The sequence below is a fragment of the Schistocerca piceifrons genome, chromosome 8, assembly GCF_021461385.2.
Source record: "Schistocerca piceifrons isolate TAMUIC-IGC-003096 chromosome 8, iqSchPice1.1, whole genome shotgun sequence".
NCBI classification, from domain to species: domain Eukaryota; kingdom Metazoa; phylum Arthropoda; class Insecta; order Orthoptera; family Acrididae; genus Schistocerca; species Schistocerca piceifrons.
Genome location: NC_060145.1, coordinates 266805887 through 266833604, shown reverse-complemented (window position 1 = coordinate 266833604; position 27718 = coordinate 266805887). Strand labels below are relative to the sequence as shown.

The 27718-nt window shown below is 38.7% G+C and overlaps 1 protein-coding gene across 1 annotated transcript in view; it reads right to left on the bottom strand.

Moving 5' to 3' along the window:
• Positions 1 to 27718, bottom strand: part of LOC124711226 (protein I'm not dead yet-like) — a 258445-nt gene that overhangs the window by 15924 nt on the left and 214803 nt on the right. The window contains exons 9-10 of the mRNA XM_047241185.1: positions 19674 to 19765; positions 15004 to 15078 (exon numbers count right to left, since the gene is read on the bottom strand). Of these exons, the coding sequence (XP_047097141.1) occupies positions 15004 to 15078; positions 19674 to 19765 (167 nt within the window). The remainder of the gene's footprint in view (positions 1 to 15003; positions 15079 to 19673; positions 19766 to 27718) is intronic.

Genomic DNA, 27718 nt, shown 5'->3' with positions numbered 1-27718 from the left:
TTAAGTTAATCTGAAAATTCTTGACAGTTTTTAAAGTTTATTGAATGTTTAATAGTGAAAAGAGAAATATTTTTACTGTTACAGTACGCGAATCAGATATATGCTTAATGCTACTGCACACAAGCATCTCTGGTTGTCTTGACATCAGAAACTAACCACAATATATCCGAATATGAAAAGTAGCTTGAAATTGATATTTCCACCACTAATCATTACAAGAGAGTAAAAGCTAATAGTTCTCATTTGCCCTTTTGAAAATACGAACCTGCAAAATATAGAGAATACTTCTTCAGAAGAGACAATATTAAATATCGGCCCATTCAATATAATTGATAACATAGTCAGCCTGATATTTGGATAAATTTCTATGGCCAGTATGTGTCCAGGTGTCTGCGTGTCATAAGTGGCGACCGAGATCGCAGGACCTGGCCGGAAGAATATTGGATTATTGATGATGGTATGTGGTAACAGTATGGCCAGAGAGGACTAGAAATGAAGAAAATGTGGGCACAAAAATAAAGTGAAAACAAAATTAACTCACGAACAAACCTTACAATTGAAATTGAGAAGCAATATGATGACAGAGAAGAAAGAAGGGGCAAGAAAGAAGACAATGACCAAGTAGGAAGACAAAAACACAAGAAAAGAAGAAGAGGCCCTGGGGGTAAAGAAAAAATGGGGTTAGTTTCTTACAGGTTCTGGTGATGGTGTGCATAGGTGCCTATGAGCCACCTGACCAACAGCCTAGCAGCATCATAGAGTTGTCTGCAGAGAAACTGGTATTAGTTGTAGCTGATCCATCTGGGAATGTGTAGCAGCCTGCCAGCGCACTGATATGACGCGCAGCCATCGCTGGTCTGCTGCCTTTGACAGAGTGTATCACCGTAACGATATCCAACATGATTAAGTGAAAGAAATTCTGTGAGTTTAGTGAACAATAACTAATAGTGTTTTGCATTGGTGATCTCAGTTTGAGTGTTAGGCAGTTTATAACTTCTAGATGACAAGTTAAAGAGTTAACTGTTTAAGTAATTAAATTAAATACATAGAATAAATGTAAAGTCAGGATATAACTAAACAGTTAACCCCTAATATTTATTGTAATTATTCAAAGAGAAGGGAATTCATAATCAGCACTTAATTAATGCAATAAGAAATGGTTGACACATGGGGATCTATGACTGAACGGGCAAGCACTATCAAGAAATCTTTGTTTACCATGGATGTTAAGATTAAAAGTGCTGTAGAGAATGCTTTGACAGCCCAGAGTAATGCCATAGATGATAAAATTAAGAATGCTTTGACCCATCGTAGTGCTGCCCTTAGGGATGCAATGGCCATTCAAAGTGGCACTATGGATGATACGATTAAAAACACTTTGACTGATTGTAGTTGTGCACTGGAGAATGCTACAACTGATAGAATGAAAGAAGTGTTTAAGAATAAGCTTCAGGAAGTAATGACAGGAATCATAAATTTGGGAACCAAGACAGTGTCTGCGAACAGACAACTAGAGAAACATATTAGTGATTCTAGGAAGGAAAAGGATAATATGCAGACCCAAATAAATCAAACAACTGAAGAGCTTCCTAATTTTAAGATTACTGTCAAACAAGAATGCGATGTCGGTACTGAACAGATTAAAAATGATGTAGATAATAAACTCAACCAAGTTGTAGGTCATATAGATGAATCAGTTAATAAATTAAGAAAGGAGAGTGAAGGCTGTTTTAAAAGATTTAGATATCTATAATCAGGTAGAAAGACCAAAATTTATACAAACCATCATGCACTCACATTCCTAATGAAAAGCAAGTTGAGAAAAATAAATTAGAAGCTGGGGAAAAGCTAAGGACACAAGATGTAATAGACCACTCTGTGCTGGATTTTCTTTTCAGAGGAATTTGATTTTGAAATAAGATATGTAAGGGAAGTGAGAATATTGTTACAGATGCTATCTCTAGGTTACCCATGGAATCAGAAAGCTTACCTATGTTAGAAGAGAGAGGTTAAGAAATATATATTTATTTTTTTAAATCACAGAGTGGAAAGTGGTATGAAAAGAAGTTAGCTGATACTATTATGGGGGAACAGAACAAAGACAAGTATCTAACAGGATACAAGATCTATTGGAAAAGGATGGTATAACTAAAGAAAATAAAGACCACTGACTACTGTTCAAGAGGACATCATATTGGTGCAGCCAAATTGAGGAGAAGAGGTGGTGAATTTGTGTCCCCATGCATGCACTAGATGATCTAGTTACTTATGTACATGAAAGATACTCTCAGTTTGGTATAAAAAAGTGTCTGCAACATATTAATAAATTCTACTATGAACATGGTATGGGCAGGGTTGTTAGATGCAACATCAGGCACTGCAAAATATGTCAGAAAGCTAAAGATACAAGTACTCCATATAAATTTACACTTTACCTGCTAATACCTAAAGGAATGTGGGATCTCACTGGCATTGACTTCTATGGTCCATTAGTGAATGGAAAAGGTGGAATGTCTTATATTTTTGTAGTGTTAGACTGCTGGTCAAAATTTGTAAAAGTATTTCTTTTAAAGTTGGCTACAGCTAAAGAAATAATTTAATGTCTTAAGAATGATTACTCTGTTAAGTATCAGGTACCAAAAAGGTTATTATCTGGTAATAGTAATCAGTTCTGTGGACAATTATGTAAAAAATTCTTGGATAATTATAATGTAAAACACGTGAAAGTTCTGGTGTACCACCCATCCAGTAATCCAGCAGAGAGAATTATGAAATAAATCAGATGTCTTCGTAGAATATACTTAACAAAGAACACAGCAAGTGGTCCAAAATGATAGGTGAATTCGAAACCTTACTGAATGAACTACCACCCCTTCACACAGGTTTATTACCTTTTGAAATCCTGGGCCAAAAGATTATAGGGGAACCATCATTAGCTAAGTTATTATGGTCCCAAGGACACCAAAAGCAAAAAAACAATTTACACAAAACCTTATTTTAAGGGCAAAAAGTTGGTTAAAGAGACATAAAGTAAATGTTAAAATACCCAAGTTCCATAAAGAAGATCTAATATTAGTTAAGGCTCAGGGATGTAGTTCAAAACTCAAGAGGAAAATCAGTAATTTTTTTTTAAGAATCAATGGTCCATGGGAAGTAATTGACAAACCCGAAAACATTGAAACTTAGAAATCCTAAGATAAGAAAGATTAAAGGCTTGTACAATATAGAGCATGTCAGAAAATACAATGTAAATTGGTTAAACACACTGGAAGATACTAACAACTTGACACTTCTCATTGTCAAAAGAGAGCAAGGAAGTAGACCGGAGTATAAAGTATTTCACTTCAAAAGAAAAAAGAGAAAAATAAATTAGAAGCTGGGGAAAAGCTAAGGACACAAGATGTAATAGATCACTCTGTGTAAAACTGCTTACTAAAATTCCTTAAAGGAAGGACTAACTTAACCCCAGATGTGAAGAATGTTCAGGAAAAGGTATACAAAGTAATCCAGATCACAATTCCATCAAATAATTTAAACTCCTTGGGTATAAGAAATTCCAAATAGCAATTTATATTCTGGTGAGCGTTGGGGTATAAAATAAGAGGTTCTGACTTAAAGGATAATGAATATGAAGGAGTTACTATATTTATAGATTCACTAAACAGTGCTGAAAGAAAGCATATACAGTAAGGCATATCCAAAGTATGATAAATGTCCAGGGACAAGTAGCGATCAGTAGGGATAATGAAATTAGTCTCAGAAGATTTAGTTTACTGATGAAAGGTGTGAACAATGAGGATTATTATTGTAATATAATGGAAGGATAGTTAGGGGTGAGAGGATTTATAGGCGTGAGTGGCCAAACCTTAGGATAAAAGTATTGTGGGAGGAGCTTCATCTCAGTGAGTAAGAATAATTATTTTGCATGCTACTCTCCTTTTCATTGGATAATGATACAGGGATGCCTACTGCTGAGTATGCTACTTCAGGTCACAGTATAGTAAAATAATGATATAGCAACAGTATCTTAGTTTTAAAAGGAATATAACAAGGGTTAATATAAGTACTATCAGTCATGAAAGAAAACCGGAACAATCTAGAATTCATAGCCTTTAGTAGTCTGGTATACAAGTTACCATACTATAAAATTTTCTGGAAGATGATAGATGCTATTTAGTATGCCTAGAGATAATAATACAATAAGAAAATAACGGGATTTTTATGGATCAAAGTATAGGTGAGATTATTTTATAATCAATACAGCCTTAGAAGGTTAGATATTGTGAGTAATTACAAATGCTTCACTGTTGCATCACTTGAGAAATGAAGCACTGATCTCAACTAAAGAAATAAAATATAAGATTATTAGCTGATAAGATATTGCAGTGACTGTAAACTTAAAAACTCAAACACATGAAACTGTCTGTACTGATAAACTGATTAGACAAAGACAATTAGATGCCTACAAAAAATTTAAAAACAGATTCATAAATAATGGTGCACAACATATACGTAGAAACTTAATGCGCTCTTTATTTAAGGGGAGCAAATTACAATTGTTAATATAGTAAGGGGACGTTTGAATTAATATTGGAAAGATGGAATTGTTGGACACAGAAAGGCTATTGAATGTATTAATCATGCAAGCAAAGTTGACACTTGGCGCGCTGGCTCATGGGAGCAGCTGTAAATGGGAAATGCCTTTGCAGTCGCTTCCATCAACCACCATGCCAAGCGTTAATTTGTTTGCGTGTACAATATAGTACTATACCGAAAATGTACAATAATGATGATGCTAAAGCACTCATTGTGTATTAGTGAAAACTGAATTATGATGCAATCATATATCAAACCACTAGAAGGTGTTGGTGGTGGGGGGAGTGGGGGTGGGGGGGGGGGGGGTATGTGCTGATATTCTTGAGTGAATGTTGCACATTTTTTGCTGATCAGCACTGCCTTTCTTCAAGAACACTTTTACAAGTATGATCTTTCAGTAAGAATACTGCAATATATGAAGTGGCATGTAGTCAATGAGTTTCGTGGTTAATATTCATACACGTAATAAGTTAAAATTATGTAAAAGATGTACTGTGTGTAGTGTTTTTGTGTTCTTATGTTCTATGTGTTTGAGGACACTGAAACAACGATGGTGGACTTGCAGCAGCATGGTAATGGCAACTTTGGATGTTGGTCACTGTACGCGCCGAGCTGACAACCGTGCCATGTCAGAGGATGAAGTCACTGGGCCAGCAGATTCGACATAGAATAAATTATAACATTGTCAATACGAAAAAGAACTTGTTACTACTGTAATTTTGTTCAGTTCATGTCTGTATTCCACTGAAGTCAGACACTGGATGGAAATGTATACCACACTATGTGTGATTGTGAAGAATTATCAGTAAACCAATGGAGAAGAAAATTATAGTGAAAAGAAAAAAAAAGCTGCTGGTGAACATTTTTGTTTTGGAAGTGTGTTTGCTTGAATCTGGTTATCAAAACTGAATCAAGATCCTAATCAGCTAAAAGGTTAGGTAAAGGGTTATATAATATGCAATCAATACACATTGGAAAATCATATGACTGGTCAGGTTTTTTTGCATAATGATGTGATTAACTTGTTCTCATGATTGTGAATGAGTATTTTTTAAACAGTGGAGATAGTTGAAGTTAATATGAGAATTATTGACAGTTTTTAAAGTTTATTGAAAGTTTAATAGTGAAAGGTGAAATATTTCAACAGATGCATTACGTGAATCAGAATTGTGCTTACACTGTTGGGTACTTAATTGTTTAGTAATACTTGCAAGCATCTCTGGTTGTTTTGACAACAGATATTAACTGCAATATATCCAAATATGAGAAGTAGCTTGAAATTTATATTTCCAACATGAATCTTTATAAGGGAGAACAAGCTATTAGTGCTCGTTTGTGCTTTTTGAAAATATGAACAAGCAAAATATAGAGATAGATTGCTACTTACTGTACAGAAGATACGACAAGCTGCAGACAGGTACAATTAAAAGACATTCACATGTAGTACACACACACACACACACACACACACACACACACACACACACACACACACACACACACACAAAAAGCAAGCACACCTCGTGCACACATGACCACCAACTCCAGCATCTTGGGCCGGACTGTGTGAGGTGTGCTTGATTTTTTTCTCTTTTGTGTGTGTGTGTGTGTGTGTGTGTGTGTGTGTGTGTGTGTGTGTCTTTCTTTACTGATGAATGCTGTGGTTGAAGGCCACATATGAGTGCCTTTTAATTGTGCCTGCCTGCAACTTGACGTGTCTTCTTTATGGTAAGTAGAACTCTGTCTTTTCCTACATTGTTGATATCCCTACCTGGAGTTTCCATTGTTTGAAATATAGAGAATAATTCTTCAGAAGAGTTGACATTAAATATCGGCCCATTCAATATACCTGAAAGCATGGTTGGGCTGATATGTGGATACATTTTGTGGCCAGTACATGTTCAGGTGTCCACATGTCATAACATCACACATGTTGAATGATCCAATAGTGTTCACACACATGACAGAAATGCGATATAATGTATTGCTTGCAGACGACAATGCTGTATAAGTAACCGCTAAAGATGGCAAATACATCACAACAACAGCCAGTGGCACCAACTCCAAAATGCTGAAAAATATTTTAGATGTGCCAAAAGTCAGACCCAATCTCGTTTCAGTGGCAAAGGTTGTGGACAATAACCACACAGTGACATTTGAAAAATCTCATGTAATCATACAAGATAGTAATGGTGAAATCAAAATGATTGCAGACAGAGCTGGTAACTTGTTTTATTTACAATAAAATTGCCCAAACATGCATGACCTTGCCAAATTGAAAGTTATGAGAACTCGTATGCAAACCTTGCATGCTCGATTAGGGCACTTGAACCGGTTAGGTATCATCAAAATGCTCATAAACGAATGTGACAGGTCTGAAATTCAGTGAGCTGATCTCGCTGGAATTGTCTCTGATGTATAAGGGCCAATGAGAGAAACATTTCAAGGTGGTGTGAAACTTTTGTGATCTTTGTAGATGATTACAGCACATGGTGTCAAGCCTATTTCTTTCGGCATAAAGGAGAAGTCGTCAACAAATCTGTTGAATTCAAAAACCTAGTTGAAAATCACACTGGTCTTAAATTTAAATCCTTGTATTCACATAACAGTATGGGGTACTGCAACAGAAGAACTGCAGGAATACAGTGATGTCTCCATACCAAGTGTAGCAGAGTGGTGTTGGTCGAAGTGACTCATTGATGCTGACTGACACCATTTTGGACCAAAGCCATCAACATCACTAACTACATCCAAAATTGTTCCTTAATTCATAACCTACAAGGTAGGTACTACCTGCTTTTCTTTTCAGCATACCTCTTACTCTTTCTTTAGGCATATGACAATATAAACCAAATGCAGTGAAAATATTTATTTCTATAATATTCTACTTCTAGGAAACTTGTTTTTCAGAAACATTAATGTGAAAACCGGGACTGTCCTGCCAAAACCAGGATTTATGTTCCTTCTACATTAATTAATGTGCAAATTTATTTTGGTTACTGTTTCACATATTAGTAAGTACAATATTTTCCAAAAACAGGGTTCATCATCCTATAATTTCTTTTGGTATATGGATAACAATTAAAAGCAAAAATAGAAGATATTCATTTAATTAGTACCCATGTTTTCTTTTATACATTCAGTCAGGCATGCAATTGAGAACATGTAGAAATGAAAAATTTTGAGTTTTATTTAAACAGTTAGGCAGAACTTTGTGTAAGAACAATGGAAATTCCTAAATGGAATAATATGTAAAATAAAGGCAATCACCTATAATTGACTGATGTGTGGTGTATAGAAACAATCAACAGAATGCAGTATTTACACTAGCTTCCATATTCTTGCTCTTGCTCTCTCTCTCTCTCTCTCTCTCTCTCTCTCTCTCTCTAGAAAAAGTACACACATTCACATTCATGCACACAACAACAGGGATATCCAAATGCTCACACTTGTAGGCATGTTGAGACTGGCTGTTCATTGTCGATTATCGAGGGCAGTTGCCTCAGTAGATGGAGGCGGGCAAGAGATAGGCAAGGATGCACAAAGTGAGAAAGAAGTAGCAGGATTGTATGAGGCAGGTCTTTTGACAGATGTATCAGCGGCTGCACAACAAAATGAAAGGCGATCAGAGAGTAGAGCAGACAAGAGATAGAGTGTGAGGAGAGGGGGGAGGAGAAAGGAAGGGAAAGAACATGAAGGGAGGGGGGGGGGGGGAATATCAAGTGAAAGAGAAAGGGAGAGTGGTGGAAAAGGGATGGGGAGGGGGGGGGAGGAGAGGGAGCATATGCATGCACTGAGGGGGGGGGGGGGGGAAGTTGTAGGAGAAGGCAGTATATGGTCTGTACAGGGAAAGAAATGTGGGGACAGAAGGGAAAAGGTAAGGTGATGCATTAGGAAACAGTGTACTTCCATATGTTTCTACGTGCCACATACCTGTCATCTTTAGGCGAGTGTTTGCATTTTCTTTATTTTATGTATTAGGCAGGACTTTATTATTCAGTTCTTAGTTAACACTTTGCAGATTGTCATTATGTAATTAATTTCACTAACAACATTTTTGTTTAAAAATAATTAAAAACAGATACTGTAACCAAGATGGTGCATAACATTTCTGTATGACTAATGACTATTTGAATTAATACAATATTACAATGCTTGTGCTGTTAAGAAGAATGGTGCAATGTTCCTTCAGACATGCATGCATATCCAAAGGAACACTGAATCTTTCTTAACAACTCAGGCACTGCAGTATCATATTTATCCGCCAATACTAGGCAGTGACTTTCAATTAAAATGTTCTCCCCTGTATGGGAATTACGTAATGTGTGTAGAAGTAAGGTTGTGGTGCAGAAATGATGACATATGGAAGTTTGAGTCTGGTCATGAGTCATGCACAGACAGCCAAAGCAGTTAAGGTGATTGCTTGCGTGAAGTGGGAAACATGAGTTGAAATCCCAGTCTGACACAAATTTTCATTGGCATCATTCCCTTATACAACTGATGGTTGGTCATGTTCACAACTCTGAATACATTTCATATATTTGAATTAACTTGAACAGACCTTATTTGAAAGTTCTCATTGTCTTCTATCATGCAAACATCTTATTTTGTCAGAAAACTTATTCACTCAAAAGTTACTGACATTCAAAATTTTCATGGTCAGATATTTCTAATCCAGAAATTAAATTATTTTAAAAATACATTATTAGTGTTTAATATCTATTATTTTCCTGTTTATGAAAATATACAATTTTGCTAAGATTTGTATTCTAGTTGTGGAACTATTGTAATTAAAAGACCATAATTTATGAGAAAGTTCTGGTACCAAACAGTAAGCTATAAATACTCTCAAAACATGTCAGAACTTGTCTTCAGTGCTTACTATTTATTTCTTAAGTTTGTTGTTGTAGCATAAAAATGTGTTCAGTATTGCTTTTGGGAATTTGCAGTTACTTACATTATTTTATTGAAACAAAATTTGTAAAAAGCAGGGAAAGCTGAAAGAAGAACTATGGAAAAAATAAATAAGAATTGGTTTGTTAAAAGAAAAGGGGTTATCATCTAGAGTCAAGATGAAAAGCAAAGTGAATACATGTGTTATTTGTAAATGTTCCCTCCAGATTCAAATTATAAAGTGGAAAAGTAGTAACATCATTACTAAAAGTGCATATTAATTGTTTGTGCACAACAGTTTCTATGAAATGAACTTTGCAACATATATAGGTGATGACCGCATTCGTTGCGAAAGTGATAAACATATGAGATGAAACATTTCATTAAAATCCTAATTCAGCAAAGAACATTAAGAGAGTTTTGGTTCTCACTCACATAATTTGTATAGCATATGAAGGTGAGTGGGTTGTGTCAGATTGGTACTACTTTAATGAACTCTTTCTTTTACTAAATTCAGCAACTTAGTACCACATTGTTCTCCTTCTGGACCATGACATCATCTCACAAATTGTTTATTTTAATAAAACAATTTATTTTTTAATAAAAATAAAAAGTCTGATATTCATAGGTCTTAGGGAGTTTTAATTGTAGTTACTTTCTTAACTATTGAAGTTATACAGTGACAAAATGCAGGCCACCTGTATAATAGCAGTAAGAACCCCATTCAGTCAATTCAGAGCTGGGCAATGGCAGTGAATCTCAAACTACATTTAAAATCCAGAAACAATCCATAAGGCAAATATTCTTTTAAGGAAAGCTTGACCATTGCAGACCACTCTGTAGAAAGCACATTTTACCATTTCCTTCTAAGTACATACTGGAATTAATTTGCCCAAAGGACAAAATTTAGAGAACTGGCACATAAATGAGGGTTTTCATGCACACAATACAAGAAAAAACAGTCAGTTACAAATAATAACATGTAAAACAAAACTGTATGCTGATATTGTCAAGTATTTGTTTGAAAAATTCCATAACTTCATCCACAAAATTTTTCTATGCTAACCTTTTACTTATTGTGTAAGCTCTCCTTCAAAACACTCTCCTCCAGAACTGATACATTGCTTCCAAAACCATTTCCACTTCCGGAAGCAGTCTTTGTATGCCTCTTGCTGGACCACATGAAGTGCCGTCTGCGAATTTTCTTTTGTCTTGTCTATCACTGCAAATCTTTGTCCTTTCAACAGGCTTTTCAACTTTGGAAATAAAAAAAGTTTTCAGGGGTCAGGTCTGGGGAGTAAGGAGGATGAGCCAGCACAGTGATTTCGTTTTTTGTGCAATAGTAAAAAAAAAACCAGTTGCAATGGCTTTGACATATGACCTGACCTGACAAACTTTTTTTGGTCTTGTGGAACCTTTTCCAATTTCCAACCCATTGTGAAGACTGAACCTTGGTTGCAACATCATAACCATAGATTCACATCTCATTCTCATTTGCATGATCCAAAAGCTCTTCACAGATTGCAAGGTCCTGGCCCTGAAATGTTACATTCTTCTGCAATCTCTCAGACAGCCAGTCTTTGACTGGCATACACAATTTCATTGACGTTCCTGACATGAGCATCATTGGTAGATGTCGGAGGGTGTCCTGAATGAGGGTCATCTTCAGCTTCTGTCTGTCCATTTTTAAAACATGTGAACCATTTGTAACACTGAGTATGGCTTAAGCTCTCATCACTGTAGGCTTCCTGCATCATTTGGTGTATCTCTGTAAAGACCTTTTTGAGTTTCACACAAAATTCAGTGCAGTCATGTTGCTCCTGTAATTCTACCATCTGGAAATTTGCAAACTGTGTGACAAAATATTTTACTCAATAGAGCACTGAACAATAAGTAACAAACAAACAGCAATGAAACTTCTGGCAGTCACACATTAAACACAGGACATTCAGGAATGCCAACCACATTTTGCTCCAACACAACATTGGTGTGAAATTATGAATGTTCTAGAATTTTTTGAACAGACCTCATACATATGACAGCCTCCAACAAGAACAGAAACTAAGTGAGTTTTGGCAAGTTTTAAACACAAACTAAATCTTCTAGTTATAGAAAATTGTCTTTATCCTGTTAAAGAGTTTATGGAGATTCAGCTATAGAAGTTTGACATTCTTTTAAAATCTGATGTTGAACAAAATCTGCCATATTAAATTCTATTACCTTCACAATATGCAGCACTTAGGTATAACATGTAGTTGCTTAGCTATGTATAACTCAATTCCTTCTTATAATGTTGTTACATTCCATCCTGGATTTTCCTTTTAACTCATATGTTGACTCTCAATCTTGGGGCCCCAGGTTTGGTTTGCAGCCAGGTTGGGAATTTTCTCTGTTCAGATCTAGGTGCCCTCATTGTTGTTAACAAGTAAGTCACCAAAGTGGCATCAAATAGGAAGACTTGCATCAGCTGTCGACCATCACAGATGAGGTCTCCCAGCCAAAAATGCCATATGCAAATTTCACATTTCATTTATGCAATTCAGACACCAGAAAAATCAAATGACAATCATTTTGTGTCACATATACTTACTGGAAATGTAGTTCAAATCTTGTACCACATAGTTTCAATAATTGTAGTACTCAATTGTTATCTCACAAATCACCCACTATCACTTCATCATATTAACATATCTCACATGTACAAGCATTTTATGAAAATAATCTAAGGGGAAAATCAAATGAATGAATGAATGAATGAATGTAGAGAAATTCATGTAAGACAAAGATGCAAGAGCAAGTGTAAAAAACCAAAACACAATGAATTCAGAAGGTTGGCACGAAATCTTTGGAGTTCATTTTAGGAGGGAGTGGAGAACAAAGGATAAAAAGATAGAATAAAGGATAATAGCATCCAACAGGAAACCAAAGGGAAGTATCAAGATAAATGGAAAACAGGAACATCAATGAATGAAGTGATCCTCAAACAGAAAAAAATAAAATACTGCTATTACTATTGCTTCTATTCTTCTTCTTCTTCTTCTTCTTCTTCTTCTTCAGTTGCAATAGTAGGATTAGTAGCAGTAGTAATAGTAGCAGGAGAAGAAGAAAAATGAATAATTGTAGTCTTTCAGAACACAGTTTATAATTTGAGTTCACTTTCTTAAGGAAAGACTTCTGACTGCTGCCCAGAGTAACATGAAAGGGGACACTTGTGTAGCACATGTTAACTCAAAGCTAAACAGTACTCTAAAGAGCCTGAAAAGTAGCACATATGAGTAGGCAATTATGAATGTGTACTATGCACACTTTCATTCACAACTATAATACAGGAGCGCAGTGGCTTCGGGAGGACGACAGTTCAATCCTGCGTCCAGCCATCCTGGTTTAGGTTTTCTGTGATTTCCTTAAATCGTTACAGGCAAATGCTGGGATGGTTCCTTTGAAAGGTAATGTCTGACTTCCTTCCCCATCCTTCCCTAATCTAATGAGACCGATGACCTCACTGTCTGGTCTCCTTCTCCAAACAACACACCAAACCCCAACAGAATCATTTTTTAGGATAACTTTTGGGCACCACAAAGTACTTCCACAATTAAAAAAGAGAGCTGTCATAATAATTACTGGGAACTCCATTCCACATTCACAAAGGCCTTTGTTTAAAAAATTAACACATTGACTGCCACGAGGCCATCTGCAGACACAGCAGAGCCTCATACCTGATACAGTGTGTCCACCAGTGGCCGCATTGCCAGACCAGAGAAGGCTAATAGAGTCCAGGCAATTCACATTAGCAAAAGTCTGCAGCTCATGGTCTAGTGCCTAGCATTGCTGCCTCTGGATCACAGGGTCCTGGGTTTGATTCCTGGTCAGGTTGGGAATTTTCTCTGCCCAGGAAATGGGTGTTTGTGTTGTCCTCATCATTTCATCATCATTCATGAAAGTGGTGAGACTGGACTGAGCAAAGATTGGGAATATGTATGGACGCTGATAACCACACAGTTGAGAACCCCACAAACCAAACATCACCAACAAACATTAGCAAAAAATTTGAAAATCACACAAAGTTGTTTTAATCCATCTCTGTTTATATCTGTCCTTTACATCAAAGTTCTGAAAAAAGAAAGGTACACCACATCTCACTGTATCATGTGAACACGGTATGCCATGTGGGCACTGACTGCTGCAAGTTGGTTATCTGACAACAGGAATTATAAATAAAAGCTAGTTATAACTAACAGGTAAACTATAAATGAAAAGAAAGGAAATGATCATGTATGGAATATACAATTTATTAAGGAGGTGAGTAGAACTGAGGATGCAGGTATGCAGCAGTCAGTGCATCTGTGAATAACAAAGTGGGCAGAACCATATGTTATAGGTTTCACAGAATGTGACTACTTCCTTCAATCATTTCACAATTTCATATCATCCATGAGTAACACTCCTGGTGCCACTTTTACACTTTTCTATTTCCATTATCTTCCCTTATGTAACTGTCAGGCAGTGGCCATCTGTGTTTCCTGATACAGAACTAAGAGACTATCAAAATATTTGTTGGTTTCTAAAGAATGTCAAACAAAATATTGTACCCATTTTTATATCGGCAGCATCAATTCAATCAAGAAACACAAATTAATGCATAATAATGGGAGAAATCTACAGAATAACTGTAAGAACGCACAACTGTGACCAAGCTTAAACTAATGATATGTCACCATTCCAAGATCACATTTACGGGCCACATTCTTCCACAGTATCTATTTCATCAACAAGCTGCATGTCACTGTGAATGTATTTCAAACATGCCATCCAAAGATGCTGAACTGAACAGAATGGAGTTTGTAGCTGCTAGTGGGCTCTGCTGTGTCTGTTGGTGAGGCGTGTGTTAGTCAACCTGTTAAACATACTACCACTGCCCTGTATGTACAACTTGGAAACATCACAATGAAATTAATAAGGAAAATAAAATCAATTATTCACATGATTGAACAAGACATCAAGAAGGTAATCATTATTTTCCTGACTGACAAACATTAACAAGATACTAAAAAGAACCATCAGTCCATCACATAGGGATAAAACTGTACAATCAACTCCGTAACTCTATATTATAATCTATGAGAGATGTAAAAAGAGAGAGAGAGAGAGAGAGAGAGAGAGAGAGAGAGAGAGAGAGAGAAGAGAGAAGAGAGAGAGAGAGAGAGAGAGAGACAAGGACATAGCTAGAGTACCACTCCACCTATTTAGTAAGAGAATTTTCTGGTAACAAGTAATAATAATATTTGTTTCAGTTCACTATTTATAAATTAAATGTGAAATTGTGTCATCTTACATAACTGTGTACATGAATGCCCTTACACGTATGAATGAAAATAAATACACTATAACCATAGGGTTGTCAAGTCCAATATTGTAGTATGCTGTACTGTCCATGAGCCAATGGACAGATAATATATAAAGAAATGCTTAAGTAGTTTGGTCCAATCATTTTACTACCTATAACAACTTCCTTACCAAGCAGCAAGACAAGCCCCCATGGAACCTTTTCATGCACAGCTTTCCAGTGAAGCAGTGCTGGAGATGCATCATCTGTGAATGCAAAAACACATATTTCAGTTATTTGTGTTTTCAGTTTGCACTACTTTCGTGTTGTGTGGGTGGGATAATTTTATAGTTGCACCCAGCAAAAAATATTTTGGACATTTTCTCGGTGATCAGTATTGATGAGTGATCTGTTTTCTATGAAAATACATATTGAAACAGTTAACTGAACTGTATATATAACAAACAATGGAAAACCCAGGTTGGAATACCAACAATATAAGGAAAAGATAGATTGCTACTCACCGTAAAGGTGACATGTTGAGTTACAGACAGGCGTGACAACAAGATACTTACACATTAGCTTTTGACCAAAGCCTTTGTCAGAAAAGGAAACACATATTCATTCACACAAGCAAGCATACATCATACACATATGACCACAATCTCTGGTACCTTAGATAGGAATGCAAATGACACACAGAATTGAGAGGGTGGGGAAGAGAAAGGGAAAGCACGATATAGATGGAGGGAAAAAAGAGCATAGCCTGACAGAGCTTGCTGAGATTAGACTGCCAACAGGTGCAGTGTTAGAAGGCTTTAGGGCAGGGAGGGAGGAAATGGGGAGTGAAAAAGAAGAGGAGTGGGGAAGAGGAAAGACAGGTGGGTCTGTTGGTAGAGGGCAGCATGCAAAGAGGGTGAAAGACGAGAATAGGGAGGAGGGGGTAGGACAAAGGGGCTGGAAATTGTTGGTGAGGGTATGGGGATAGTAGGTTACTGTAAGTTGAGGTGGAATAATTTCAGGGAGTGAAGATTGTGTTGTAAGGATAACTCCCATCTGTTCATTTCAGAAAAGCTGGCGGTGGAGAGTAGGACCCAGATGACTCATGTAGTGAAGCAGACACTGAAATCAAGCATATCATGTTCAGCTGCCTGTTGTGCCACAGGGGGGTTCTTTGCTCTTGGCCATAGTTTGGCATAGTAGGACATGTTCTGAGGCATCAAGGGATCACAAATTTAGCATTGGAGGGCAGTGTGGAGGGTAAAAATCATAGAGGGAGACCAAGAGATGAATACACTAAGCAGATTCAGAAGGATGTAGGTTGCAGTAAGTACTGGGAGATGAAGAAGCTTGCATAGGATAGAGTAGCATGGAGAACTGCATCAAACCAGTCTCAGGACTGAAGACCACAACAACAACATAGTTTGGCAGTGGCCATTCATCCCAGTGGACAGCTGGTTGGTAATCATATCAATATAAAAATCACTGCACAGTTTTATATATTGGTATGACTTCCAACCAGCTATCCACTAGGAAGAATGACCACTGCCAAACTATGGCCAAGAGCAAAGTAGACCACCCTTTGGCACAACATGCAGCTGAACATGACATGCTTGATCTGCTGCTTCACTACCCAAGGTCTCTGGATCCTCCCCTCCACCAGTAGTCTTTCTCAACTGCACAGATGGGGGTTACCCTTACATCGCATTCTTCGCTCCTGAATTATCCCTGCCTTAACCTACGGTAAACTACTGTGCCCACACCTTCCACCCAGCAGTTTCCATCCCATTTGTCCTATTACTTCCTCCCTATTCTTGTCTCCAACCCTCTTTGTATGCCACCCTCTGCCAATGCACCCACCAGTCTTTTCACTTCCCCACTCCTCTCCTTTTTCACTCCCCATTTCCTCCTCTCCTCCTTGCTCCAAAGCCTTCCAGCACTGCATCTGTTGGCAGTCTAGTCTCTGCACACCCTATAAGAAAGCACTCTTCTCTCTGTCCACATGCACCATGCTATTCCTTTCCCCTCTCCACCCACTCCAAACTGCTGCTTCTACTCTACATGACAGTTGCATTCTGGTCCGAGCTGCTGCAGTTGGTGGTCATGCGTTCGTGAGGTGTTGTTGCTTGTGTGAATGAATATGTGTGTGTGTATGTCTAAGTGTCTTTCTGTGGTGCCTGTCTGCAACTCAATATGTCATTCTTACAGTGAGCAGCAATCTATCTTTTCCTTATGCTATTGTATGTACACTGAAGTGACAGAAGTCATGGGATAGTGATATGCACATATACAGATGTACAAGGTATAAAAGTGAGTGCATTGGTGGAGCTGCCATTTGTACTCAGGTGATTCATGTGAAAAGGTTTCTAACATGATTATGGCTACATGACAGGAACTAACAGACTTTGAATGTGGAGTGATAGTTGGAGCTAGATGCATGGAATATTCCATTTCAGAACTCATTAGGGAATTCAATATTCCAAGAACCACAGTGTGCTGAGTATACCAAATTTCAGGCATTATCTCTCACCATGGACAATGTGGTGCCCAACAGCCTGCACTTAACGTCTCAGAACAGTGGCATTTGCATAGAGTTCTCAGTGCTAATACACAAGCAATACTGCATGAAAAAACTACAGAAATCAATGTGGTTACTCATCATAGAGCGGAGATGCTGAGTCACAGATAGGCACAGCAAAAAGACTGTTACATTCCATCCTGGATTTTCCATTGTATGGAACATACAGCTCACATATCCATTAGGACAGTACAGCAAAATTTGGCATTAATGGGCTGTGACAGAAGATGACCAATGTGAGTGCCTTGGTAAACAGTATGACTTCACCTGCAGTGCCTCACCTGGGCTCGTGGCCACATGGGTGGATCACTGATGAGTGGAAAACCATAACCGGGTCAGATGAGATCTGGTTTTAGTTGGTAAGAGTTGATGGTGAGGTTCAAGTATGGTGCAGATGCAATGAAGCTATGGACCCAAGCTGTCGACAAGACATTGTGCAAGCTGGTGGTGGCTCCATAGTGGTATGGGCTGACTTTACAGGGAATGAACTGGGTCCTCTGGTCCAACTGAACTGATCATTGATTGGAAATGGTTATGTTCAGCTACTTGTAGACCATTTACAGCCATTCATGGATTTCATGTTTCCAAACAATGATGGAATTTTTATGGAGAGCAATGTGCCATGTCACCACGCCACAACTGTTCGCAATTGGTTTGAAGAACTTTCTGTACAATTTAGGCCAATGATTTGGCCACTGAGATCACCCAACATGAATACCATCCAACAATTATGGAATATAATTGAGAGGTCAGTTCATGCACAAAATTCTGCATTGGCTACAGAGGCAGCATGGCTCAATATTTCTGCAGGCGACTTCTAACAACTTGTTGAGTCTTTGTCATGTCAAGATGCTGCACTAAATCAGCAAAAGGAGGCCCGACATGATATTGGGAGGTATTCCATGACTTTTGTCACTCAGTATATAAGAGAACTGGATCATATGTAGTTCATAACTGAGAGGTAAGAGGAAGATTGACATGTGCCGTACTGACCATGTACAAACCATGTTGCAGATAAGAAGGAAATTGATAATCTTTTTTCCCCCTCTAATCCTTGTAGAGTCCAGTTTTCTCAGCCCTGGTTTCTAAAATATTGCCACAGTTTTAGCAGATATCCATCCAATCTTTATTCAACATTGTGAGGAGGAAATCTGCTACTTACCATATAGCAGAGATTCTGAGTCACAGATAGGCACAGCAAAAAGACTTTCACAATCACTCACGAAAACGCAACTCACACACATGACTGCATTCTCAGGCAACTTGAAGCCACAGTTGCCTGAGACTGCAGTCATGTGTGTAAGTTGCATTTGCATGAATGTGTGTGTGTGTGTGTGTGTGTGTGTGTGTGTGTGTGTCCATTGTCGATAAAGGCCAATGGCTGGAAGCTTTAATTGTGAAAGTTTTTTTGTTGTACCTATCTGTGACTCAGCATCTCCGCTATATGGTGAGTAGCAACTTTCCTTCTCATAATATTGTTACATTCCATCCTGGATGTGCCATTGTTTGATTTCTACTTTTATTCAGTTATATTAGGAAGAAAGGAATGAGATTGCTACAACGTGGGAATGTGTGTCAGACAAGAAAGTGGTAGGACAGTATTGAATGGGGGAGGAATGGGATGGAAATTAAAAGACAGAAAAGAGTCAGGGAAATAAAATGGGAAGTAGGTAAGACTAGGAAGGGAGGTTGGAGATGGAAAGTAGCAGAGGTTTAAGCCAGAAAGATTGTGGAAATGGAGTGTGTGCTGTAGTGACAGACCTGCACAGATCAGAGGAGCCGGTGTTGTGTGATGGTAAGGGGAGGGGGAATTTAATTATCATGCGTGATGAAAAAGCTGTAAACCCATCAGCTGCACAGCATATCAAGCAACTGAGTGGTCCAATTTGTGGTTAAGCACAGTTTGGTAGTGCACTGAACTCCGGTGAACAACTCATTAGGGGAAATGGCTGAAAGCAAGGAGACAACATGAGACACCTTCTACTGATAGCAGTGTATAAATGGGTGCCATCTTGAAGATAACTACATAAGATTTGTAATATGATTTATTATACCTGAAAAATAACATCATCCCAAGTACTATATTTTGTAATGATCTGTTTTATACATAAAACTAAACAACTTTTTGATTACAAAACTTACTAAACTATATAAAAATGAAAATGTAGATTACTTATTAAACATTTAACTGTGGAAAAGAAGCACAACACAATGACACGCTTATCTTCTACCAAAACTTGACTTTGATATGTTGAATGAACTTACATATATGTGTTTACTTACCAGATTTGTTCAGCTTCAAAAAATTGAGATTAGCTGGCATACAGAAAAGAAGAAACACAATGAGCATGGCAGGTGTTGCATCTTCAATTTCCCTGAAAGATGATAGAAGATAAATGTACTCCATTTTATGTCAACTAATAATTTTATTTTAGAGAGTGAATTAATACAGATTAGCAAGTAATGCTAATGAAAATGACCTTAACATTCTTGATATACAGATTTTTGAATTTCCATATCCAAGTCTCACTGTTCATAGATCAGGAAAAGAAAGAATCATAGAATTGGTGTAATTGTACTTAGCAAAGAAACTGAAACCAAATGGCAAGAATGAGTGAACCAAAATGAGAAACTACTAGAGGAAGTGCAAACAATGATTTCAATCACTTGCAGTTCAAGAGAAATTTAATTCTGAAGTCATTCTTCAATGGACACTACCAGTAATAAGAACTGAAAATAGTACAAAACAGACATTTTGTTGCAGCCAGTTGTTTATTACACATTATGTAGTCCAATCTCCCCAATATCCTTGCCAGACACTATGTTTCTTCTGCACCCATATCCCTACCCTATGGCCCCTATGCCTGTAACCATCCCCAGTGTAAGACTTGCCCTATGCAACCTCCTGCCACCACCTATACCAGCCCTGTAGCTGGCAAAACATATACTATCATAGGGAGAGTTACCCATCAAACGACATACGTCATATACCAGATACTATGTAAACACTGTTCAGCCTTTTATATCAGCATGACTACCGCCCAGTTATCAGTCAGGATGAATGGACATAGGCAGTGGGTGTATACAGGCAACACACAATATCCTGTTGCAAAGTATGCTGTACAACATGGCAGTCATGACCTTGGTGCCTGCTTCACCATAGACACCAGATATTCCCCCAGACACCAGTTTCTCACAACTCTGCAAGTGGGAACTAACACTACAACATGTCCTTGGTTTTTGCACTCAGCTGTTCTTAATTTACAGTAATTCCATCCATCTCAGTATTTAGTCATGGTAACTACTCCTTTCTTCACTTCATTTCAGTTTTCTACCTCTTTCATTTTCTGACTTGTCTGTTTTTCGCTGTCCCCCCCTCCCACCTCTGTTACTTACAACGCACTTGGCTCTTCACTCTTATTAATTCATGTACGATGTTTTAGTAGTAATCTCTGTCTTGCATATCACCCTGTCTTCCACCTTTAAGCTCTTAGGATTTCAAATCTCATCCGGTGCAGTCCCGAATAATCAGTCTTTCCTTCTCATCCCATCTGGTAGGCCACCCCTCACCTGGGTGACTTTTCTAAACTGTACACCTTTCCCTAAACCTCTCCAGTCCTTTTTCTTCACCTGTTTTCCTTCCCCTTCAACTCTTCCACCAGAAGAAGGAGCCACTGGCTCCAAAAGCTTGTGAAAGTCTAATCCTTTTGTGTGTGTGTGTTCCCATGCTGCCACTTGGTGAGTCGTTGTTGTTGTTGTTGTTGTTGTTGTTGTTGTGGTCTTCAGTCCTGAGACTGGTTTGATGCAGCTCTCAATGCTGCTCTATCTTGTGCAAGCTTCTTCATCTCCCAGTACCTACTGCAACCTACATCCTTCTAAATCTGTTTGGTGTATTCATCACTTGGTCTCCCTCTACGATTTTTCCCTCCACACTGCCCTCCAATACTAAATTGGTGATCCCTTGATGCCTCAGAATATGCCCTACCAACCAGTCCCTGCTTCTAGTCAAGTTGTGCCACAAATTTCTCTTCTCCCCAATTCTATCCAACACCTCCTCGTTAGTTATGTGATCTACCCATCTAATCTTCAGCATCCTTCTGTAGCACCACATTTCGAAATCTTCTATTCTCTTTGTCTAAACTATTTATTGTCCATTTATTGTTCATTTCCATACATGGCTGCACTCCATACAAATACCTTCAGAAAAGACTACCTGACACCTAAATCTATACTCGATGTTAACAAATTTCTCTTCATCAGAAACGCTTTGCTTGCCATTGCCAGTCTACATTTTATATCCTCTCTACTTCGACCATCAGCAGTTATCTTGTTCCCTGAATAGCAAAACTCATTTACTACTTTAAGCATCTCATTTTCTAATCTAATACCCTCAGCATCACCCAATTTAATTCGACTACATTCCATTATCCTTGTTTTGCTTTTGTTGATGTTCATCTTATATCCTCCTTTAAAGACACTGTCCATTCTGTTCAGCTGCTCTTCCAGGTCCTTTGCTGTCTCTGACACAATTACAATGTCACTGGCAAACCTCAAAGTTTTTATTTCTTCTCCATGGATTTTAATTCCTACTCCAAATTTTTCTTTTGTTTCCTTTACTGCTTGTTCAATATACAGATTGAATAACATCGGGGATAGGCTACAACCCTGTCTCACTCCCTTCCCAACCACTGCTTCCCTTTCATGTCCTTCGACTCTTATAACTGCCGTCTGGTTTCTGTACAAACTGTAAATAGCCTTTTGCTCCTTGTATTTTACCACTGCCACCTTCAGAATTTGAAAGAGAGTATTCCAGTCAACATTGTCAAAAGCTTTCTCTAAGTCTACAAATGCTAGAAATGTGGATTTGCCTTTCCTTAATCTATTTTCTAAGATAAATCATAGGGTCAGTATTGCCTCACTTGTTCCAACATTTCTACGGAGTCCAAACTGATCTTCCCCGAGGTTGGCTTCCACCAGTTTTTCCATTCGTCTGTAAAGAATTCATGTTAGTATTTTGCAGCCGTGGCTTTTTAAACTGATAGTTTGGTAATTTTCACATCTGTCAACCCCTGCTTTCTTTGGGATTGGAATTATTATATTCTTCTTGAAGTCTGAGGGTATTTCGCCTGTCTCATACATCTTGCTCACCAGATGGTAGAGTATTTTCAGAGCTGGCTCTCCCAAGGCTATCAGTAGTGCTAATAGAATGTTGTCTACTCCTGGGGCCTTGTTTTGACTTAGGTCTTTCAGTTCTCTTTCAAACTCTTCACGCAGCATCATATCTTCCATCTACATCCACTTCCATTTCCATAATATTGTCCTCAAGAACATCTCCCTTGTATAGACCCCCTATATACTCCTTACACCTTTCTGCTTTCCCTTCTTTGCTTAGAATTGGGTTTCCATCAGAGCTCTTGATATTCAGTGCTTGGTGAGTAGATCTTTTTATCTGTCCATTTACATTATATTATCAATAATTGATTATTTTCGTTTTCACATAATGTAGTGTGTCACATCTAACATTAGCAGTTATACTTGGAAATGTATTATGCAGTCAATTTACATTTTATATTTCATTCAATGCATTACAAGCAATGCAAGTGTCATGTCTAAACAGACAGTAATAGCTCAACGTAAAATGCAGGTGATCGTGTAAAAAATGATCAGAGGAAACTTTCAGTATTAAATTTCTTAGTGTTCAGATGGAAAACTAAAAACAAATAAACATAATTCAAAGAAATTTTCAATGTGGCCTTCCTCAGGGCAAATCTTCAGTGTCTTACACTTGAGTTGGCATGATGATGTTTGCAATATGGGGACATGAAGCAGCAGCATGGAACTTGGCACACCATTCCACAATGGTAGTTTTCAACTGACATGCTGCCTCGTACACATTCTTCATTCTCCAATGAATGTCTGCTGGTGTTTGTCCTTCTGCAGCCAATAACGTGCACTGAGGTGACAAAAGTCATGGGACTCCTCCTAATATCATGTCAGACCTCCTTTTGCTGGTGTAGTGCAGCAGTTCAAGGTGGCATGGACTCGTTGGATTCCCCTGCAGAAATACTGAGCCATGCAGCCTCTATAGCCATCCGAAAGTAATGCCAGTGCATCATTTAGTGCATAAACTGACCTCTCAATTATGTCTAATAAATGTTCAATGGGATTCATTTCAGGCAATCTTGGTGGCCAAATCATTCACTTGATTGTCCAGAGTGTGTTTCAAAGTAACTGTGAACAGCTGTGGCCTGGTGATGTGGCACACTGTCATCCATAAAAATTCCATCATTGTTTGGGAATATGAAGTCCATGAATGGCTGCAAATCGTCAATGATTAGTTCAACTGGACCAGAGGATCCAGTCCATTCCATGTAAACACAGCCCATTCTATTATGGAGCCACCACCAGCTTGCACAGTGCCTTGTTGACAACTTGGATCCATGGCTTCGTGGAGTCTGCACCACTCTCGAACTGTAGCATCAGCTCTTAGCAACTGAAATTGGGACTCATCTGACCAGGCCACGGTTTTCCTGTCATCTGAGGTCCAACCGATATGGTCATGAGCCCTGAAGAGGTTCTACAAGTGTTGTTACCACAGGCACTTGCATTGATCATCTGCTGCCATAGCCCATTAATGCCAAATTTCACCGTACTGTCCTAATAGGTACGTTCAGTGTACATCTCGCATCAGTTTCTATGGTTATGTCATGCAGTGTTGCTTGCCTGTTAGCACTGACAACTCTAAGCAAACGCCATTGCTTGCTGTCATTGCCCACTGTGTTGCCCATTGTGATAGGCAATATCTGAAACATGGTATTCTCGGCACACTCTTGACACTGTGGATCTCAGAATATTGAATTCCCAAACAATTTCCCATGTGTCTAGCTTCAACTATCATTCTGTGTTAAAAGTCTGTTAATTCTCATCATGCAGCCTTAATAATGTTGGAAATCTTTTCATGTGTATCACCTGAATACAAATGACAGCTCCACCAGTGAGCTGTCCTTTTATACCATGTGTATGCAATACTACTACCATCTGTATAAGTGAATATTGCTATCCAATGACTTTTGTCACCACAGTGTATAACAGCATGTCGAACCTCTTTGGAATCAATAATGATGTCACCACAGTTCACATTTCTGCATTTACTGCACACATATCAGAAAGACACGAATACCACACTAATTCCTTGCCTGTACATTGATGCTTGTATACTCACATCATGGATGCATCATATTGCATAATCAGTGCAACAATGCCCTCAAATGGAAACATTTTGATCACCCCTTATCTTTTATGAGATGAAATGACCACATACCTAGAACTCTTTTAATGGGAATACTGAAAGCTTTGGATCAAGGAAGTCAGGTATACACAGAATTTCTTGATTTCCAAAAACCATTTGATGCAGTACTACATCCGTGCTTATTAATGAAACTACAATCATATGGGGCATCAAGTGAGATTTGTGACTGGACAGAGGATTTTTTGGTAGGTGGGATGCAGCAAGCTACCTTGGGTGGAGAGTCATAAACAGAAGTAAACGTAACTTAGAGCGTTCCAAGGGAACTGCATTGTGGTCCTTCCTGTTCATGTTGTATTTTAATGACCTTGTGGAAAGTAGTAGTAGTAATTCAGAATTTTCACATTTGATGCAGCTATCTATAATGAAGAACTGTTTGAAATGAGCTGCAAAAATATTCAGTCAGATCTTGATAAGATTTCAAAGTGGGGCAAAGAGTATCAACTTGCTTTAAACGTAGAATTATGCTTTTCACAAAATGAAAAATGTAGTATACTGTGATTATAATATCAGTGAGTCAGAGCTGGAATCTGTCGACTCATACAAATGCCTGGTTGTGACACTGTACAGAGATATGAAATGGAATGATCACAGAGGCTCAGTCATGGCTAAAGCAGATAGCAGATGTCAGTTTATTGGCAGAATACACTGGGAAAATGCAATTAGTCTAAAAAGAAGATTGCTTACAAATCATTTGTGCATCCCATCATTGAATATTGCTCAAGTGTGTGGGACCAATATCCAATAGGACTAACACGGGATATTGGATGTATGCTGTGAAGGGCAGCACAAATGGTCACAGGTTTGTTAGGACCATGTGAGAGTGTAACAGAGATGCTGAAAAAACTAAACTGGCAGACTCTTGAAGATAGACATAAACTATTCTGAGAAAACTTAATTACAAAGTTTCAAGAATCAGATTTAAATGATAACTCTAGCAATATACTACAGCCTCCTATGTACCACTCCCTTAGGGACCAGATTAGTTAACTACAGCACGTATGGATGCATTTAAACAATCATTTTTCCAGTGCTCCATACATGAATATAAGAGAAAAAAACCATAATAACGGAAACTATGGGACATACCCTCAGTCACGCATGTCACAGTAGTTTTGCAGAGTATGGATGTAGATGTAGACGTAGAGGTAGAAGGACATGGAGGTGCCGCATACTTGTGTGAGATAGCAATATTGTGAGTCTCCATTTGGCTGGGTGGTCACATGATGCACTATTCAGATATTTGGGGCATTCAGATGTGGCAGTCACCTGAAGTTGGTTTGCATGTGAACATGATGGGAGACATACTCATTTTGATGTTCTGGTCAACAACATCGACAACATGTCAGTGAGTATGGCAGCGGCTTAGGAGGATGACCCACTTTTCCAATGTTATGGAGAGGCACAGTGGTGTTACTCCTAGCATCATGGTGAGGGGAGCTATTAGGTATGACTTCAGGTCGTTACTGGTAGTAATTCAGAGAGCTCTGCGGGCACAATGTTACTTCTGTGGATGTCACATCTACATCAACAAGAATTCCTTTCCCTTGTAAACTGAAGGTCTCATAGAGACCTTCGCAGACAGGAACTACACCCCGAATTTAGTCCACAAACAGATTTCCCTTGCCATATTCTCACTCACCCCTCCCATCACTCCCAAGAATCAACTGCACAGGAGTGACACTCATCACCAAATATCGCCCCAACTGGAGCAACTGAACTAGACCCTTTACCGGTGCTTTGATTATCTACTTCAGGTCGTTACTGGTAGTAATTCAGAGAGCTCTGCTGGCACAATGTTACTTCTGTGGATGTCACATCTACATCGACAAGAATTCCTTTCCCTTGTAAACTGAAGGTCTCATAAAGACCTTCGTAGACAGGAACTACACCCTAAATTTAGTCCACAAACAGATTTCCCTTGCCATATTCTGACTCACCCCTCCCATCACTCCCAAGAATCAACTGCACAGGAGTGACACTCATCACCAAATATCACCCCAACTGGAGCAACTGAACTAGACCCTTTACTGGTGCTTTGATTATCTACCATCATGCCCAAAAATGAGGGTCATTCTACCCAAGTCCTTTCACACACTTCCAACAAAGATATTCTGCCACACACCCAACCTACACAACAATCTTGTCCACCCCTATCCCACTCTCACTCCCAACACTTTGCCATAAGGGTCATATTCCTGTGGAAGACCTAGATGAAAAATCTGCCTGTTTCTACTCCAGTCCTGTCACAGGATTATCCTATCCCGCAGAACCAGAGCCACCTGGAAAAGCAGCCATATCACATGCCAGCTCTACTGCAGTCACTGCACAACATTTTATTTGGGTAGACCACCAACAATATGTTCACCAAAATTAATGGCCATCTCCAGCCTGTGACCAAGAAAACAATGGTCCGCCCATTGGCACAACATGATGCTGAGCCCAAATTGCCTGAATTCAGTGGCTGCTTCACAACCCATGTTATCTGGACCTTCTCTCCAGCACTGGCTTTTCTCAACTACACAGACGGGAATTATCCTCGAACACATCCTTTGCTCCCATAATGCTCCTGGCCTCAGTCTGCACTAACCCACTGCCCTCTCACTCTCTGCGTAACAGTTTCCCCTTCCTCTGTTCTGTCGTCCTCTCCCATTCCATGCCTCCAGACATCTTCATCGTATGCTGCACCTCACTGGCAACAGTACCCGTGTATTGTGTGCCAGTCTGTGTCCCTGCTTCCCCTCCCTCCTGCATTCCTATCCTGAACACCTGTTGCCTCCCCTTAAGCTGCTAGCTACTGGTTTCCAGCTCCCTCTTCTGTTTCTTGCCTCTTTCTTCCTGTAACCACCTCATCCAACACAATCCAAACCCAGTCCATCTGCCGAACTGCAGTAAAGGCATTGTGTTTCTAGCTGGCATAATATACATGCACTTGTGTGTGTGTGTGTGTGTGTGTGTGTGTGTGTGTGTGTGTGAGTGTGTGGGTGGGTGGGTGTGAGTGTGAGCTTTATTTTGTCAAAGG